At 35.3% G+C, this 16,613-nt stretch overlaps 1 protein-coding gene across 1 annotated transcript in view; it reads right to left on the minus strand.

The window, feature by feature from the left end:
- Positions 1-1,284: 1,284 nt before the first annotated feature.
- MMP16 (matrix metallopeptidase 16) overlaps positions 1,285-16,613 on the minus strand; it is a 174,632-nt gene continuing 159,303 nt past the window's right edge. The window contains exon 10 of the mRNA XM_048286375.1: positions 1,285-12,621. Coding sequence (XP_048142332.1) covers positions 12,287-12,621 — 335 coding nt within the window. The 3' untranslated portion in view covers positions 1,285-12,286. The remainder of the gene's footprint in view (positions 12,622-16,613) is intronic.

Raw genomic sequence — 16,613 nt, forward strand, 5'->3', positions numbered from 1 at the left:
TTATAACTCATAGTAAGTTCCCAGAGTTTTCCCACTTGGCTCAGTAAGTGTTCCATAAAATATTGGTTTATTTTATTTTTAGTTTCTTCTGAGTGGAAAATGAGCATATTCTATGCCATTGAATGCTGTTTTGACCTGAAGAAAGTAATATATAATATATTCATAAGCTTAAATTCCACTGAGAGCTATTGATGTCCAAATGTTTAGTTGATTGTGTTCACCGTTTTTAATAATTCAAATAAGCAACAAGAAAGTGATTGGCAAGCAGTGATTAAGAATATCTGTTACATACAATCATTTTTGTCTAGTTAATTAACATAGTAATTATTTCTTGATTGGAAAGATTTTTGTAGGAGAATACCTGGAAGCTATATCTTGAATTTAGGCCCAAACATTAAAAAAACCCCTAATTATCTGCAACATAATTGTATGGCAATAGATCTGAAAAACAGCAGCAAATTTCTCATATGTTAACTGTGATTGCTGATGTTTACTAATCACTTTCTGCTGGTAGCATCACCCTTACCTATGAAATGAGTGGTATTGAGAAGACATGAATCAGCTTGGAAGTTGTTTTAATTCCAATCTTTCAGAAACAATGTACTTCCATGAACTTAAGGATGATGAGATAGAGACACTCCCCAAATCATTCCATTCAGAACTGGTGTTTTTCCTATTAGTCACCTGTAGGTAAGGCCCAGCCAGGGATCTTTTCCTCTCTCATGTCTGAGAACTGCAGTCAGTGACCTTTGTTTTACACATGCATCTCTCATTTAGAATGGAAAAGAGCAAAGCTTCAAGTAGCTTAGGTATTATTAGTCTCTTAGTCTTCTGGTTTTCTATTGTGATTTGATTTCAAGAAATTTTTTTTGTTGTTGTGTTTACTCTTTGCCCATTTTCTAATTTGAATCATTCGACTCAACTTTTCTTTACATTAAGTTTGTCATGGTTTTGCTACATACAACAAAGGAAGGAAGTCAGCCACCTGTTCATTTTTTCAGTGGCTGTGACAGCAATCTCTCAGACATCACAGAAGTAGGTCCACTCTCACTTACTCCACCTCTTTTCCAACACAAATTAGTTTTTCCTACGCTATCTTGATTAGAAAAATTAACTAATGTTTACTTCATCTTGCTCATAGCCACATCCATAATATCTCTATACATTGTCATTATCTGTTATTAGGCATTCCTGTTCTGAGGCTAAATTTGGCTTTAATGCTATACAATATCTAAAGAACAGCAGTGATAAATCTTACAGCAATATATACCAATTAAACCACAATGCCTTTATGAAAATTTTTTTCTGTTCTCTTATTTATTGACAGATTTTTTTTTTTAATTACAACACAATGAAACGATGGTAAGTACATAAGATGCAATAGTATAAAAAGCCGTTTTAACCCTTCCCTTGGTTAAGACACTTACAGCAGACAAGAACTGCCCCACCCCAATTTCCCCCTTCTCAAAAGAAAACAAAAAATAAATATAAATTAATAAATATAAAACAAATCACTGCACAGCCCTTAACTCTTTGATTGCCATGGCAAGAACCATAATGATGATTCTAGCATGTGACGTTCGGTGGTTAAAGGTTGCCGCAGCAGTCAAAGGGTTATAGCATTGTAAACATAAGTACTTTGTTGAAAATGTTCAGTCATGTTAATGGTCTACAGCAATGAGATTATTATCATGACCCCTTGACCTTTAATGACACAACAGTAAAAGGAGTTAAAGAGATTAGCTTGGTGAGCTGTTACATAGATTAATTAACCCATTTAGTTTAACAATGCACTATGAGGTCTTGATTTACTAACAAAAGACAATTTGTGTATAATAAAACACTGTTCAATGCATTGATCAATAAAATCAATGAAAAAAATCAGTCTAAGCACCACAAAATTTTGCCTGATTATATCTGACAGTCATAATACACTTTAGCACCATTTAGTCAGCCTTGCATTTGCACACAAACAAGCTTTGTGTTTGTCAGTAGAAGCTACCTGAAGGAATAACATATGTCAGTTATAAAAAGGTTACTGTATAGAATGCTGTGTGAGCCAATAAAATAACAATAATAAAATGAAATTCACTTGCAGAAAGCAAATAAATGCTCCAGTTATTTTGATACTAACACACACCCTAATAAGCAGAACATGGGCATGAAATGAATATGGAGCTATGCAGAGAAAAGGGAATAAAAATGAGAAATTTGTTTCACACAGGGAAATCATCACATCCATATTCTGACTTATTTGTCAGGCTTTGAAAATTAAATGAACAACTGTTGGGGGGTTGAAGATGTAGAGCTTGAAGAGTTGATATTTAACAATATGTGAGTTTTATGGTCATGTTATGCATAAAACCACTTTCAGAGATATCCTATCAACTGCACAAACACCCTTGTCTCTGCATGAAAGGTTGACTCCCTCTTTCTCAGACATGGAGGATAAATAAGCAAATCACTGTGCAGGCAGAGTCACAATTGTAGTAGCTTCTAGCTAACATATTGGAACCAGAACAATTTCTGTTGGAATTACAGGGATGAAGAAATGTCAACGAGAAGGAAAATGGAATCAGCTGCTAAAGTAACACCCAACAAGCAGAACTGTGGAAGAAATCAAGTTCTGATAGATACAAGAATACAGCACATGGAGAGAAAGCAAGGTGCATGTTATTCATAAAGAGACACAAGGATTTGTATGAAGCAATGTACCCTTCTTGTATATATCCATATCAAACTCTAGCTGACTACAGACTGACAAAAGTAGCTTCACATGCTTTAACTGCTAACAATACTACCACAGGACTGGCAAGTAGAAGACATTGCATCCCTCAAAGAGTTTCTGACCATATAGGAACACCTATAACATAAAGTAAACCTCAGAAGTCAAACACCTGCACCTTTCTCTGCAAGCTATGACTGAACTGGGCAATGAATCCAAGACTACAGTAGCAGATGACAGAGAGAGTTCTTTATAAATATGTTATTTGTGATACTGGAAAATTAGGATCAATCAGAAAACAGTGCATAACAGCAAAGCATTCTGCCATGCAACAGTGCTAGCCTATTATGCCACAGTGGTAAGGTAATGGCAATTGATGGATGTGTATGAACTGACTTGTGGTAGAGGAAGGAGTTCAGCCATAAAATTCTTGTCCGAATATCCATGACACAGATTATAGGCATCAGAATACAAAGGAGAAAGAGAACAGGTTAAACATGAGAACTGGAACCTCTGGAAATAACACAGACTGTTGAAATGCAGCTTTCTAGTCTGCTCACCTTTCAGAGAGGTCATAGGCCATGCATACAAATGGTGTGCAATGGCTGGCATCAAAAATGGTAGGTCTCTGCTGTTAGACTATTGTACATCTGACAAGTCAAATATTTCCAAGATGCAGATAAAGAATCCATGATGATCAGTGCTGGCTGTAGCATGGCTTTTTCATAAAGGACTTAAGGATGGCAATGTCAGTGGATGGTAAAGACTTCAAAAATCTGATCTAAGTTAGTTGGAGTGTTGGAGTATTGGACAATTAACAAGATTCAGTGAAAGATATGCATCAAGTTCTGCAAATATTTGCAGGAGATTTGAGAAGGTACTACCTCTTCACTGCAATTCCTAGTGAAAAAGTGTAAAAAGTTGTATATGATTAAATGAGATAGAAGACAAAATTGTTTTTTCTTTGCTTCTTTGTATAATGAACAGATCATTTCCCACTTGCCTATCAAGAGAATATAAAATTCAATATTGCCTTAATGAGTCAGAAAACATGTCAAGGTGCAGTGAGAAATGGGGGTGGAGGGGAATCAGAAGTTTGACTGTATTTATCAATTTACATATAGAAATAGAAATCGATGATCCATCCAATGGCCATAAAAGTATTTCTGTCATATCACACACTTCAAGACTATCACAGAAATAAAGATACATGACTAATATAAACTAGTAGAGGTTAAAGTCTTCTTTGTCCTTCAGTATTTTATGCAGCGGAGTTCTTCAAATCATCTTAGATCTAATTTCTGAGAACAAACAGAATAACATTTCACTGGGACCAGTTTTGACACAAAGATTCAGGTTAATATTAGTTTGACTAAATCCATCTCAAAAGATTTTGATTGCACCAGATAAATAATGTACTATATATATTACTATATATATATTTGCAGTCTGTTTAGAGCAACTATATGGAGAAGCTTTTTGACTGACTGCTGTCTGGTGGGTTATGACTCCAAATACAGAATTCAGTGGACTTTCAGGTATACTTTCAGATACCTAACAGGTGTCTTTGTTGTTGGAGGCCAATAATACTTTCCAAGTTACCACTAAGTTCTTGGTAATATCTCTTCTCCTTTATTGTTGATTACATGAAATTTTAGTGGTGTTAGGGATCCTTGTCTCCATCTCTTTTTGACAAATTGGTGTTGCACCTGTGCTTATAAGTCAAAATGTTTTCATTCCTTTTCCTATATTCTTTTGGAAATCAAAAATGGAAACATTCTTATGCTGCTTTTCCTATGTCTGTCTGCAGTCTTTGACCAAAAGACCTAGGTGGTTTTCCTGTGGGTCCTAGAAGTCGTGGAAAGAAAGTTCATGACTAGTTTAAGTTTCCTCTGAGAAAGACTTCAACAGGGTGTTAATTTAAAACTGTATTTATTGTCACTGTGATCCAAGGACTGCTATCAGTATGCATTCCTTTGAAGGTGGTAGCATGTCTAGAAAGGGGAAAAGGGACGATCATGAACTTTGATCTATCCTGTAAAATTATTTTCAACCAGACACAGTAAGACAATACTGTGATTTGACAAGTGATAGCTGTATGTTTTAGAAGCATAGTAAAGACAGATATATATATATATATATATACTTGACAGTGCTTTATCTAATGCATTACATAGAGTAAGAGTTGGGAATAGATTATTTTCATCATCACGCATTCCTTCAACTCTGGATTCCTATTCAAGGTTAAATTTTGTTGAGTATAATGATCTCAGTTATTCTCAGTTATTTCCATAAGTTGTGAGTATTGACAATGGTTATTCTGAAAGGTATTTTCAATTGTTTTCATGTGCCTGGTGATGCACGGCCAGAATTCATAGCAGTTTATCATATGAGGTAAAACACAATCATGTACATACAAGCTGCAGCTATGCCTTGCAGGTATGAATTGTAGTTGTCATGGTCATTTAAAGCAGTGCTGTACATTGCTTATGATGCCTTCTGAAAGTATGCCATCACATGTATCATTCCCTAAGTTACATAATTCTGCTCTTATCCAAGCAGACAAACTGCTTGGAGTTGACTTCAACACAGTGATCCTGGAAGATATGAAGGTGATCGGTATGTGAGCACTGGCAATTTTATGGCGATGGCCAAGCATAGCAGATAAGATGTGTTCTTCTCTGTTTAGAATCATTGTATGCCCAAACATGAGGCTGTGCATTTACCTGCAATATATCTGTTGTAAACCAGTACTTTTTGAGCTCTATTTAACATCATCTAATTTTAAACACTGATAAAGAGGACTAGAAACCATCACTCTATACTATGGAAAAACCTATTTTCTCTTCTTTAAGGTTGCAAAATGATAGTAAGGGAATCAAATTTTTTATACCTTATAAACACTGATTACCTGCTGATACTAAGTACTCTTGGCTTTGACAAGGCAGATGAATTTATGCACAGCCATGTAAGCTATGAATGTGTATGTAAACTGGGTGTTAAACACCAACATATCAGGATGAAAATATGAATTAGAAACATTCTTTTATAACTCAACACACAACTCTACAAGTGGTGAACCCATATGGACATTTACTACAGAGTTATACTGTTCTGTTGCCGGTATGTAAGTAACACAATACTTCATTAAAAACTCTTCAAACTCCATTGTCACATTGTTAAGGACTAACCAGGTACTTTAGGAAGCTATTTTATGTCAGCATTTTGTTACTAATCCCAGTTCCTAGAAAGCCAGTTCCCAGAATGATGGATGGGTAAATGGGGTATCCAAGACACATGCATGGCACAGAATGATTATCCCACAAGATGGAGACAATATTCAGTATATATTTTACTGCAAGAGCAAAAGAAAAAAGAACCAACAAAAGGGCATGAAAGGCTATGAATTAAGATATGCTGCTCCAAGAAGATTAAAATTGTAGTTATAAAAGGGACATGATTCAATTTCATATGGTAGAAATTACTATTAACTAAACAGAAAACCTTGGTTTATGTGGTGGCTGTAATTATAATCTGTGGACAATGTTATTCTACAGAAGCAGAAGAAACTAAGCTATGTGACTTCATGCCTTCATAAATGGCTGGCATGTATAATGATTACTGTTTATGAAGTTTTACTGTGACAGCAAGTAGCACTATGCTGCATGCACATCCAAGTATAGAAAACTGTCTTTAGCATGCTAGTTTACATCAGCCTTTATTCATTTATATCGTCTCTGCATCTAAAATTTATTTCATCTATACTGTTGGTAGACCAGAGCAATACTTAAGGCCATCTTCAGAAACTAAACACACTTTATGGATGCCACTCACAGAATGTCCTCTTTCAAAGACAAAATGGCAGACGCAACTCCAAATGTTAATTAACTGACCACAATTTGTAAACGATATGCTAAAACTTACGTATACTGGGAAACAAGACCTGTTTATAATGCATGTGTTTAATGCTATCTACATCCTTCCTTGAAATACATTTTGATTTTAGGAACAGATGCTTGCTGTGGTCACGTGCTGATGATCCCTCAAAATATGATCTTCTGATTATTACTGGGCATTCCTACATAATACTTACATAATCAAATATTGCCACATCATACAAAATCTATGCTGCCTAACATTAGAGGCTACCTTAGATCAAGCATCAAACGGAACCAGTTTGCAACAAGTGATGGTATGCTTTTGATGTTTACCAGACATTTTCAGCATTGATGGCACTGATGACAATGTCTGTCTCTCTCAGCCTCTGACATTTCAGATGGCAAGTCACAAGAATGGGTTAGACAAATTTGACTCACACATTACACATTTTTCATGACACTAGTGGCAGAAAATTCATTGAATTACATGCATATATCAGAGATTAATTTTATGAGCACATGGTTCATTTACACCCAATTTTGTAACTGACATATGTTTAAATGGTCTTATCTCAGGAGAACCACTCTGTTTGTCTGCAGTCTGTGTAGTCTGAGCTGAGGAAGTATGCATAACATTACAATGCTGGGGTATCACAACTATGCCACTGTATTGAATAACAGGTTATCTGTTCGTTAGCTTCCAGACAATATTACTTGATTTACGGCATAGTTGGACACCTAAGTGGCCAGTGACATTTGTTTCCTCAGCTGATAGTAATGACTTCCCTTATGGCTCATAGACCTGCAGTCATCTATTTATACTTCTGGAAAAAGAGGTGTCCAGACACAGTCTTGACAAAAAAGGCAAACCAGGAGCTATTCTTCTGTAATGGCTGCTTCACATCTCCCACTGCCATGGTTCATGGCTTCCTTCACCTCTGCAAGAGGTAATAAAACTTAGGCCATGTTGTGAGGAGATAAGGGAGCCAGGATGGAGCAAGCCCCTGCAGTCATATCCTTGCTCCTCTGCCCAGTCATCTCATGCTCTTTCCAAAGTAGGCTGCTAATGGTATGGTAGTTTGCATTTCTACTTCCTTAAAAATCCAGTGCCTGGAACATTCACTGTTCAGTTTATTATGTGTGTTTTTTAAGATTTGTCCTAACAATGGTTCAAATGCAAAAAAAAAAAAAAAATAGAATAGGAAAGTAATGCTTCCATTGCTAATAGGCAGACCAACTTCCTAGATTATGCACTTTTTTCTAACCAACAAGCTAGAATTAGATTCTATATAATTTGGTACCAAAAGCTACATTTAACTGACATTTAGATTGTAAAGTAAGACCCCCCAAAAAGTTGAAAATTCAAAAATTAAGCCTTACACTCAGTTCTTAACCCACAGTGCTAATGGTACAGGAGTCTTGATCAAGCAACTGGGGATGTGAAGTACGCTTCTAAGAAAAAGTGTAAGTCTGCCCCTTATGTTTGGATCTATAAGCTTATGTTATTTTCATTCACAAAATTAGCCTTAAAAAAATCTTTTTCTTTAATTATCCCCTCCCTTTGTCCCACTTTGAAAGAAGAAAAAGAACAAAAGTTCATAGGAATATATAAAATATGTATTACATTTATTCAGAGACTTGAAAGGGCTCCTTTGGAGCCATTTGAGTCTCTCCATCCCAGTCTATCCAGTAAATATACAGTTACATATTTTTAAAATGTATTTTTTGATAAAAATTAATTTTGTCTGCAGTCAATAATCTTTTCATAGGTTTAGATATTGAAAGGCCAAAGGAAACACTGCCATAATCTACTCTGGCCTTTTGCATCATACAGACCATAGTACTCTGAAGATACACAACCTTCTGTAGTCAGTTGATAGACTGTAGCTGATTAATACAATACATATTCAGTTTTGTATTGTTCCACAGTACAGATCATGACAATAGCAATATGGAAATGTTTATTAAAAAAGTTACGGCACATGAGCAGGCACCCAGATTGCAGAACTGAAAATATTTTTGATTTGCTTTTTCTTAATTCTGATAGTTATAGGCCCTTGTAGAGAAACAACTATTAAAAAAAAAAAATTATCTTAGAACTTTTACAAATTTGAGTTCAAAATTAGATCAGACAACATCCCTAATTTACTCTGAACGTCTGTAATTTGAAACTAGCCAGTATGTATTTGGAAATTACAGTGAACGCAAATGCTCCTACATCTTTTACTTAAAGCAAACCTTTATGACTGCGTTACAACCTACTGAAAACATGAGTATGTAACAGAAATGTTGACACAATCTTGCTTTGCATGACATAAACATGCCAATATAATATTTTTTCTCCCTCTCTCTGTATATAGAATATATGCACTTTTAAGTAAAAGAAAATAGATTCAACAATCAACTTATCATGTATTAATGTATCTACGATGTACCATATACCAAGCACTAGAATTATCACACTTACCTTCCTGCATAATTACAGTTAAATTCTCCAAACACAAATATTTTTGTTACCTTATCAAAGAACAACAGTCAACATGCTCAGCACTTCATTACTGTCAGGGAAACGGTTGCAGAAGAAGTTAAAGCTGCCATTAAAGATACTTCAAAATTGAAATGAAATTTTCAAATGAATAACAAAACTGATGAGATGCTGTTCTAACTTTAAAATAATATAAACTCTCCTATTGTAGAGGAAAAACAAATGCAGAATAAGTAGTGCTTTTAGTATTTTCCTCCAACTATCTAAGGGAAAAAATTGGAACAGCAACATCAATCATTTTGTTCTGCCTATAGCAGAACGTAAGTTATAGTAGTTTGTTGACAATAAAATTTTCTGAATGGATTAAAATGTGCATGTCTGCATATGTGTGTGTTTGTGTGCTTTTATAAGTATACAAACACACACATCTTAATACATATGACAAACAGCATAGAATTTCAAATTCACCAAATGACCTGATCTGCAGCAAAAATCCTGCGCAACTAAATTGTCAATAAATCTATATTTTCAGCAACAACTGACGGATTTACTAATTAATGCTATGGGCTGATACTGGTGCGCTTCTAAGCTAGAGTATGCAGTACTTCTACAAAACATCTCCAAAATGCCATCTGCATTGCATATTTGTTGTAAAACTATATCTTTTTCTAATCTTCATTTTTGTTAACCATACATATGTATATCTGTTTATGCTCTACGAAGTAAGTTTGCAATGCTTTATAGCATGCCACATATGTTCATAAGTCCTCAAATCAATACAAAATCATGTAATTGAAAAAAAGGCATACTATTTTCCATGCTATGCTCAATATAAATATAAATTCAAGGCAGTCAAGCTATCCATTACCAAAACAATAATAATCATAATATATATGTATATATACCTACACTCTCTAAAAAGTGATCCAGTTATGTGGATTAAGAAACCAGTAAGAAATTGGTTGAACGTAGTATAAAAGTCTCATTTTATGTAAAAGCCCATACTGGCCATTTCAAGTATTTTAATACTTTCCTATAACGTTTTCATTAATAACTAGATATTTGTAGAAATAATAATTTTATACTGAAAATTGTATTCAAGTTAAATAAAAATTAACTTCTGCTGTAATTCATTTTTAGAGTGTGCATGTATACATAGCAAAATACCTTTCTACAGACCTATCATAAATATTTTAGTCTATGTCATTTCTCTCCTACTAAAACACTTCAATTTTTTTCTCAAATTTTGGATCATGTCTACCAGGCCTTTCAAGAAATAAAACTCATCTTAGTTCATTTGCAACACCAGATTCCCTTCAGTTTGTGCCAGTTTGTAAATTAAAGGTCAAAGACATAGGACAGTACACTTTAAGGAAATTCAGACAGTGAAGCTGTTCACAGAAGACAATGTTTAACTTGGTAATGACAGTCAACAGGTCAATAATCAAGTTCAAGGCAAGCTGTTCATTGTTGCAAAAGCTACTCCCCTCAAATCCTGGCTTTCATAAAAAACCAGGTGTCTGACTTTTGGGGTGCATCATTCTGACCATCTTTAATAAGTTCACAGCCCAGTGACTGTAAAGCCTATCACTGCAAGAAGCAGCTCCTAAAATCAATAAAGAGGTCTGTCAGTTGCTGACTTTTCTCTAGGAAAAAATTATTGATACAAACCTGCTCTGCAGGTCACATGAAAATGACAATACTGCTGTTAGCACAAATTACACAGAATGACAAAATGTTTTGGCGGTTCCTTGGCTCTGTCAGTGATACCATGTTTGACTGAAGGCCAGAAATTGTAACCCTTTGAGAACTATGATGAACATGCAAAGGGGTAACACACCAGAGGATACTCATGCACTATCAGAGTCATCATCTTAGCTTTCCTTTGAAACTGTAACTCTACCCCTGCAGAGGCAAATTGAATTGTCATGCAACATAGTTTCAAAAGAGAAATCCAAGATGCTTAAGGTAAGAGGCTAAGCTATAAAATTGTTGCCAGCTCAGAAAAATTCTTGATAAGTGGTAGAAATTACTAAAATACGTTTGGTTCCTTTAACAAGAAAGTAGCTGGTAAATGTATTTTGTTTTCTATTCATGTTACAAATGCTTTTCTATCAATAATGCAAATAATTAAAAACACTTGCAGTCACAAGAAATCTGTTTTGAAAAACTGATTTTCTTTTAAAACCTGTATTACCCAAACACAATTCTATAATTGAATGATACCAAGATTAACAACCACCAGACTCTGAAAACTGGATGCAATAGTTCTCAAAGGGTTACACCACCAATATAATGCCAGTGTCAAGTTTCTCAATAGCATGTCTGTTGTTTTAGTTTATTGAAATCCACTTCAGAGACACACTCCTTTTTACCATGCTTTGGAATGAGTGCTCCTGACAGACCTATAAAAGGCCTGGAGCAGTTGGCTTGGTACAGCTTGGGAAAGATAATGTAGGAAAACTAACCAAAAATCAAACCAATAAAAAGGTTCTGCTTGAATATAGTATTGAATATGAGTTTAAAACATTGAGGATGTAGCCCAGAGCAGCTGTAAAAAACACAAAATGAATGTATTATTAAGGCTGTTACTATATTGCAGATATTTTGGCCCCTTGTTTGTTGGAAAATGGCTGTCCAAACAGTCTGAAGTCCTGCGTGTCATCCGAGTCTCCCACCTGACAAAACTGGAAGTAGGAGTATAGGACTTTATCCATAGCAGACAGAAAGCAATCCTCTTTGGAGACAAAGCTGTTTTGGGTCTTCTCACTTTCCTGAAAGTTCCATTGTTGGTTGTTGTGTTTCTCTAAAAAAATTTACTTTCAGCAAAAAATTTTTCAAAGGGGAACAGGCCTTAAGGGAAAAATGTAGAAACATTGGAGATATTTTTATTCCTCTTCGTTAGTTAATCCTGATAGTTTATAGGGTGTTGAGCGTGCAGAGGAAAGGCCTAGAATTTAATGACAAAGAAAGACAAAGGACTGAAGAAACAGCAGATACTGTGTATCATGGAAACTTCCCAGCTGAGCGAATCGCCACTCATGTGCAGGACAGGCAACCCCCTGGGTTTTAAAGATCAGCTTTGTTTCAGACTGACAGATGCCCGCTCCTAGCTAGGAAACTGCATAACAGCTCTTGTGTTGAATCTCAAGTTACCACAAACTCCTAGGAGGGAAAGAAAAAAACCAAAACCCTACATCACACCCACTCTTGCATAGAGCGTTTGCAGTACAGTATGTGGCGGGGTGTTCCTTTCCTTTTGAACTGGAACACAGTGTAAACCAAGACAAGGAGGCACAAGGCCAGGATGCAGGGAATGACGATGGCTATGGCTTTCACAGTGCTGGCTGTGTTGTCCAGTTTGATGACAATGTCAACATCATCTTGAGGGCTGTGTCGGTCTTTATCTCGGTCTGTTGGTCCATCACAACCCATAAAATCCTTGAGGATGGATCTGGGATAGCCAGGTTCCACCCTGAGCATCTGGTTATTGAATTTCCAGTACTCTTTTCCTTTGTAGAAATATGTGAAGCCTGAGGAAGAAAGTTGAAGTTATTCATGGTCATATGAAATCATGTCAACAATATATCACGATGGAAATTACTGGTATCATTTTTTTTGTAATTAAAAAATTCAAAAGACATAAGGAATATAATTCAGTTATAGGTCTTTCAAATCTTCTTGACAAATTTTATTTCTTTGCTGTCTCTAGAAAATCAAACATTAAGTTTGGGAATTTTGTTTTGGGTTTTTTGTTTGTTTGTTTGTTCCTTAGTTGTTCTTTTATTCAGTAAACTGGGATTTTATTTTCTTTCATTACTACAAAAATAATCAAAGAATTCCAGAGAATATGGTCTATGACAAATCAAGGTTTGTCCAGTTTGTTCATTCACTGAAAAACCAACTGGATTGGAATCCTCAGGGACCGGACTTTAAAGCATCACGACTTTTTCAAGATGGGAAGTCTACTGAAACAAATTGCAATGCTATGCTATGCTATCCAGAAGTGAGAACTGACCCTCTTTAATCTCACATAGCCTATTGCTGTACTTCAGGAGACTGGATGAAATAACAGCATCTCTCACATGAGAAAACAGGTGTAACCAGATTTAAGTTTCCTTTAAAGACCCAATATTTGTTCATTCAGGCACAATCCAATGTTATCATTAAACAGGCTTAAATAGTGAAACAAACTTGACTCTTGCTGAAAATCTATACTACTTTATTATCCCAGCTGAAAAATGACATTGATCTGGCAAGACACAAACCTTCAGGATGGGTGAACTTTCTCCTACTGTTTATGAACTGAATGGAAATAGCTGAATTTTTCCTTGTCTTCACTTTACACATCTTATACATTTCCTGCAGTATTAAAGGCTACTAAGGCAGATTGGGCACTATTTGTAGTTACCAATGCTTCCTGAAAAGGCTGGTAACTGGCTATCTGGAGATAACATTATTAAGCACCTATTCAATCAACGGTTATTTTCTTTCAATTCTAAAATTAAAAAAGAAATATTTGATAGTATATTTTGCAGCTCAAAATGTAAAAAAGTCTTCATCCCCTACTACCGCTTTTCAGAAAAACTTGAGCATTTCAACATTCTTCTACATTACGTATTTTTGTAATTTTAATAGCCTTCCTAGCAAATGAAAAGGTACCATTTTCCTTTTTCCTTTCCTTAATCTCTTGCAGTTTTATTACTTGAAAATACGTAAGTAGATTTGTAGAAAGATCTAATACAGTTAAAAAAAAAAAAGTAAAGATAAAAAAATTACTGATCTGTATCAAGACAGTCGCTAGACTTGTTCAGAAAATGCCTTCTATTCTGATTGGAATAAAACCTAACAGAGGACTGGAATTCTTTAAATATGATGAAGTTTTAAAATGGAAAGCATTATCAAATGCAAAATTTCAGTATTTTGAACCACAGCTACCCGATCTTTGCATTCAGTATAACAATATGCACTTCAGAAAGTACTGCACATCCTGGCCATGGACAAATATTTGAAGTATAGAAATTTGATATATTATCCCTATCAATACTCTAATACATATATAGAGACCATATACAGATGTGACATCTCTAAATCTATGTATTCATACATACATGCAGAATACATGTATGCATACATCGGGTACAGGTAAGTCAGAATACAGACTTTAGTTAGTAGCAATTGATATTATGCAGCAAAAGGTCAAATTAAAACTCATAAAATCAAAGCAGCAAAGGAATTGCCAGCTGCTAGAGATCCAATACAATTTTTTTCAATTAGAGCACATTTTCCACTGGAAAACTCTGAACATAGTTTAAACTTTTCTGCTATTTTTGCTGAGGTAGGAACCAGGATAATAGTCAGTTACAGCTGAAAGATGGAAGCTACCAGCAGAGAAAGACAGTTCTAAGAGACTGAGTAGTTTTACTGCTTCTCCTGACAGAACAAACGACTCCACACAACTGCTGAAAGTGATTTCATCTAATCTGCTAGATGTGTTAAGCCTGCTTTGAGAGCTGCTCCTTACAAATTTCTAGGTACTCACTGAGCAGTGAGGGCAATACGTGACACAAACAGCACTGAAGGGCTTAGCAGTCACTACCACGTCAAATGTACTTATTTAGTAAGTACAAGGCAAAAAAAAAGGCCCGTGGACTAACAAAGCAGACTACCTTTTCTCCTCCTTCTACCTAAAAATTGTCCCACCATCCACTTTAGCAGAATTTCTAGTTGGAAAGTTAAATTTTCTGTGCTGCTCTTAATGCAGAGAGAAAGATTTCTCCAATTTGGAGAACTTCGTCTGATCTCAGATTCTGTGTAGCAAAAGAAAGGAAATTTCTTCTCCACCTCCTCCCAAGAGTTTCTACCAAAGTTTTAGAAAACAAATCACAATATGGGAAGTAGCAGGGAGAGTTTCAAAGGTGTTACCTGTACCTTATCAAGCTTTTAGGATACTGAGTCAGGACATTGACTAGAAATTGGTTTTTCTCATCCTTTCCAAGACTCTTAACGCAAGATTACCCAAAATTTTTGCCATCACTGAAGGAAACTCCTGCATGATGAGAGTTATTGTAGGTGTTCATTTGCATAGTTTTCACAATAGAAAGACAAAAGAAAGAAAAAAACTATGCTTTAAAATGTAATGGATTCCCTGAAAGACATGCTTTCAGTTGTTCCCTCATGAAGGTTTATAGTAAAAGTTCTTTATCAACTCTGCTTCTATCCAAAGAAATAAAAGCAGTTTCAGGCAAAATGCAATCAATTTCTTTCCAAATAAGCTGTGGTTTTTCTTATTTGCATCTGCTTTTGTTTCCTTCTCTCCTCATACAAACAACAGCAAAGTTGTGAACTGTTTCTTAAGACTTCTATTTTCTTCATTTCAGGGAAAATGTCATAGTGTTCTTCTTGGGAACTTTATGGTGTCATTTTCAGTCCTGGGGCCCTTATAGGCTTTCTGAGATGCTCAAAAATTCCCTCTTTCCTTTCACCTCCTCCACAATCTCATGTCATGTTTTACGCACCTCCACATCCAAAGAGTCCATCAGACTATCAAAAACACTGGGGTTAGAAAGAGAAGTGGCTTTTATGTAACCCAAAGTCTTTCCTGCCTTAGGAATGCCTGCTCTGCCTCTGTAGTGCTTTCAAACTCACTGGTCTGGGTGTTACAGTAAGTTAATTTTCATTTTTAATGGGAGGCACATGGCCCTGAACTCAGTACAGAATATATATTTATATACATAAATATACAAAGATAGATATATATACAAAGACATACATGTAAATACAGTTATATCTCTTTCTATAATGTTTGTGACTATTTCCACATATATGTGTATTTAAAAACAGTTAATTATTGAGTGTGATGTATGCAGAATATCATCTTGACTGACCTACTTTCCAGTTAAAAGCAACACAAAAAATCCATTCTAGCCAAAAGGACAAAATTCAGACAGGGTTTCTTCTGGATAAAACAGACACAAAGCAAGGAAGCAATTAAATATATTTCTAAAAAAAAACCCCAAACATTTCCATGGTAAATTCCTTAATCAAGTTAGAGGTTGAAATAGGAGACTAAAATGTTTATAAAAGGAAAGAAATATTTTTATTTTCTTATTAAAAGGAAATTAAAATAATATGGCAATAGACGTGTCCTGCCTTATGAGGCAAACATAATAAACCCAGAACCTACTAATAAATAAATCATATATGCCGTATAACAATTGTCCAACAATGATAGGATACAACAAATGCATGTTCTTATTCCCATCGAAAAGATCTAAAAACTCTGTGCAGCTGAGGGCTCTGTTGGGAGCTGGCCACCATTCCCTGGGTAGCACTGAATTCTCCTAAGATGGAGGAGATTTTGGCTGCTCTCATTTGTTTTGAGGTGTGCCCAGCTGAGATTCCAGGCTCTAGGTATGGATGCATCTTGAAAAAGGTACTAACATATCACATTAAAATCCCTGTTATCTGCCTTTCTACATCATGGACTTATGACATCTTTGATTTACATACATTCATTGGGATA

The sequence above is a fragment of the Corvus hawaiiensis genome, chromosome 26 (genome assembly GCF_020740725.1).
Source record: "Corvus hawaiiensis isolate bCorHaw1 chromosome 26, bCorHaw1.pri.cur, whole genome shotgun sequence".
Classification (NCBI taxonomy): Eukaryota; Metazoa; Chordata; class Aves; order Passeriformes; family Corvidae; genus Corvus; species Corvus hawaiiensis.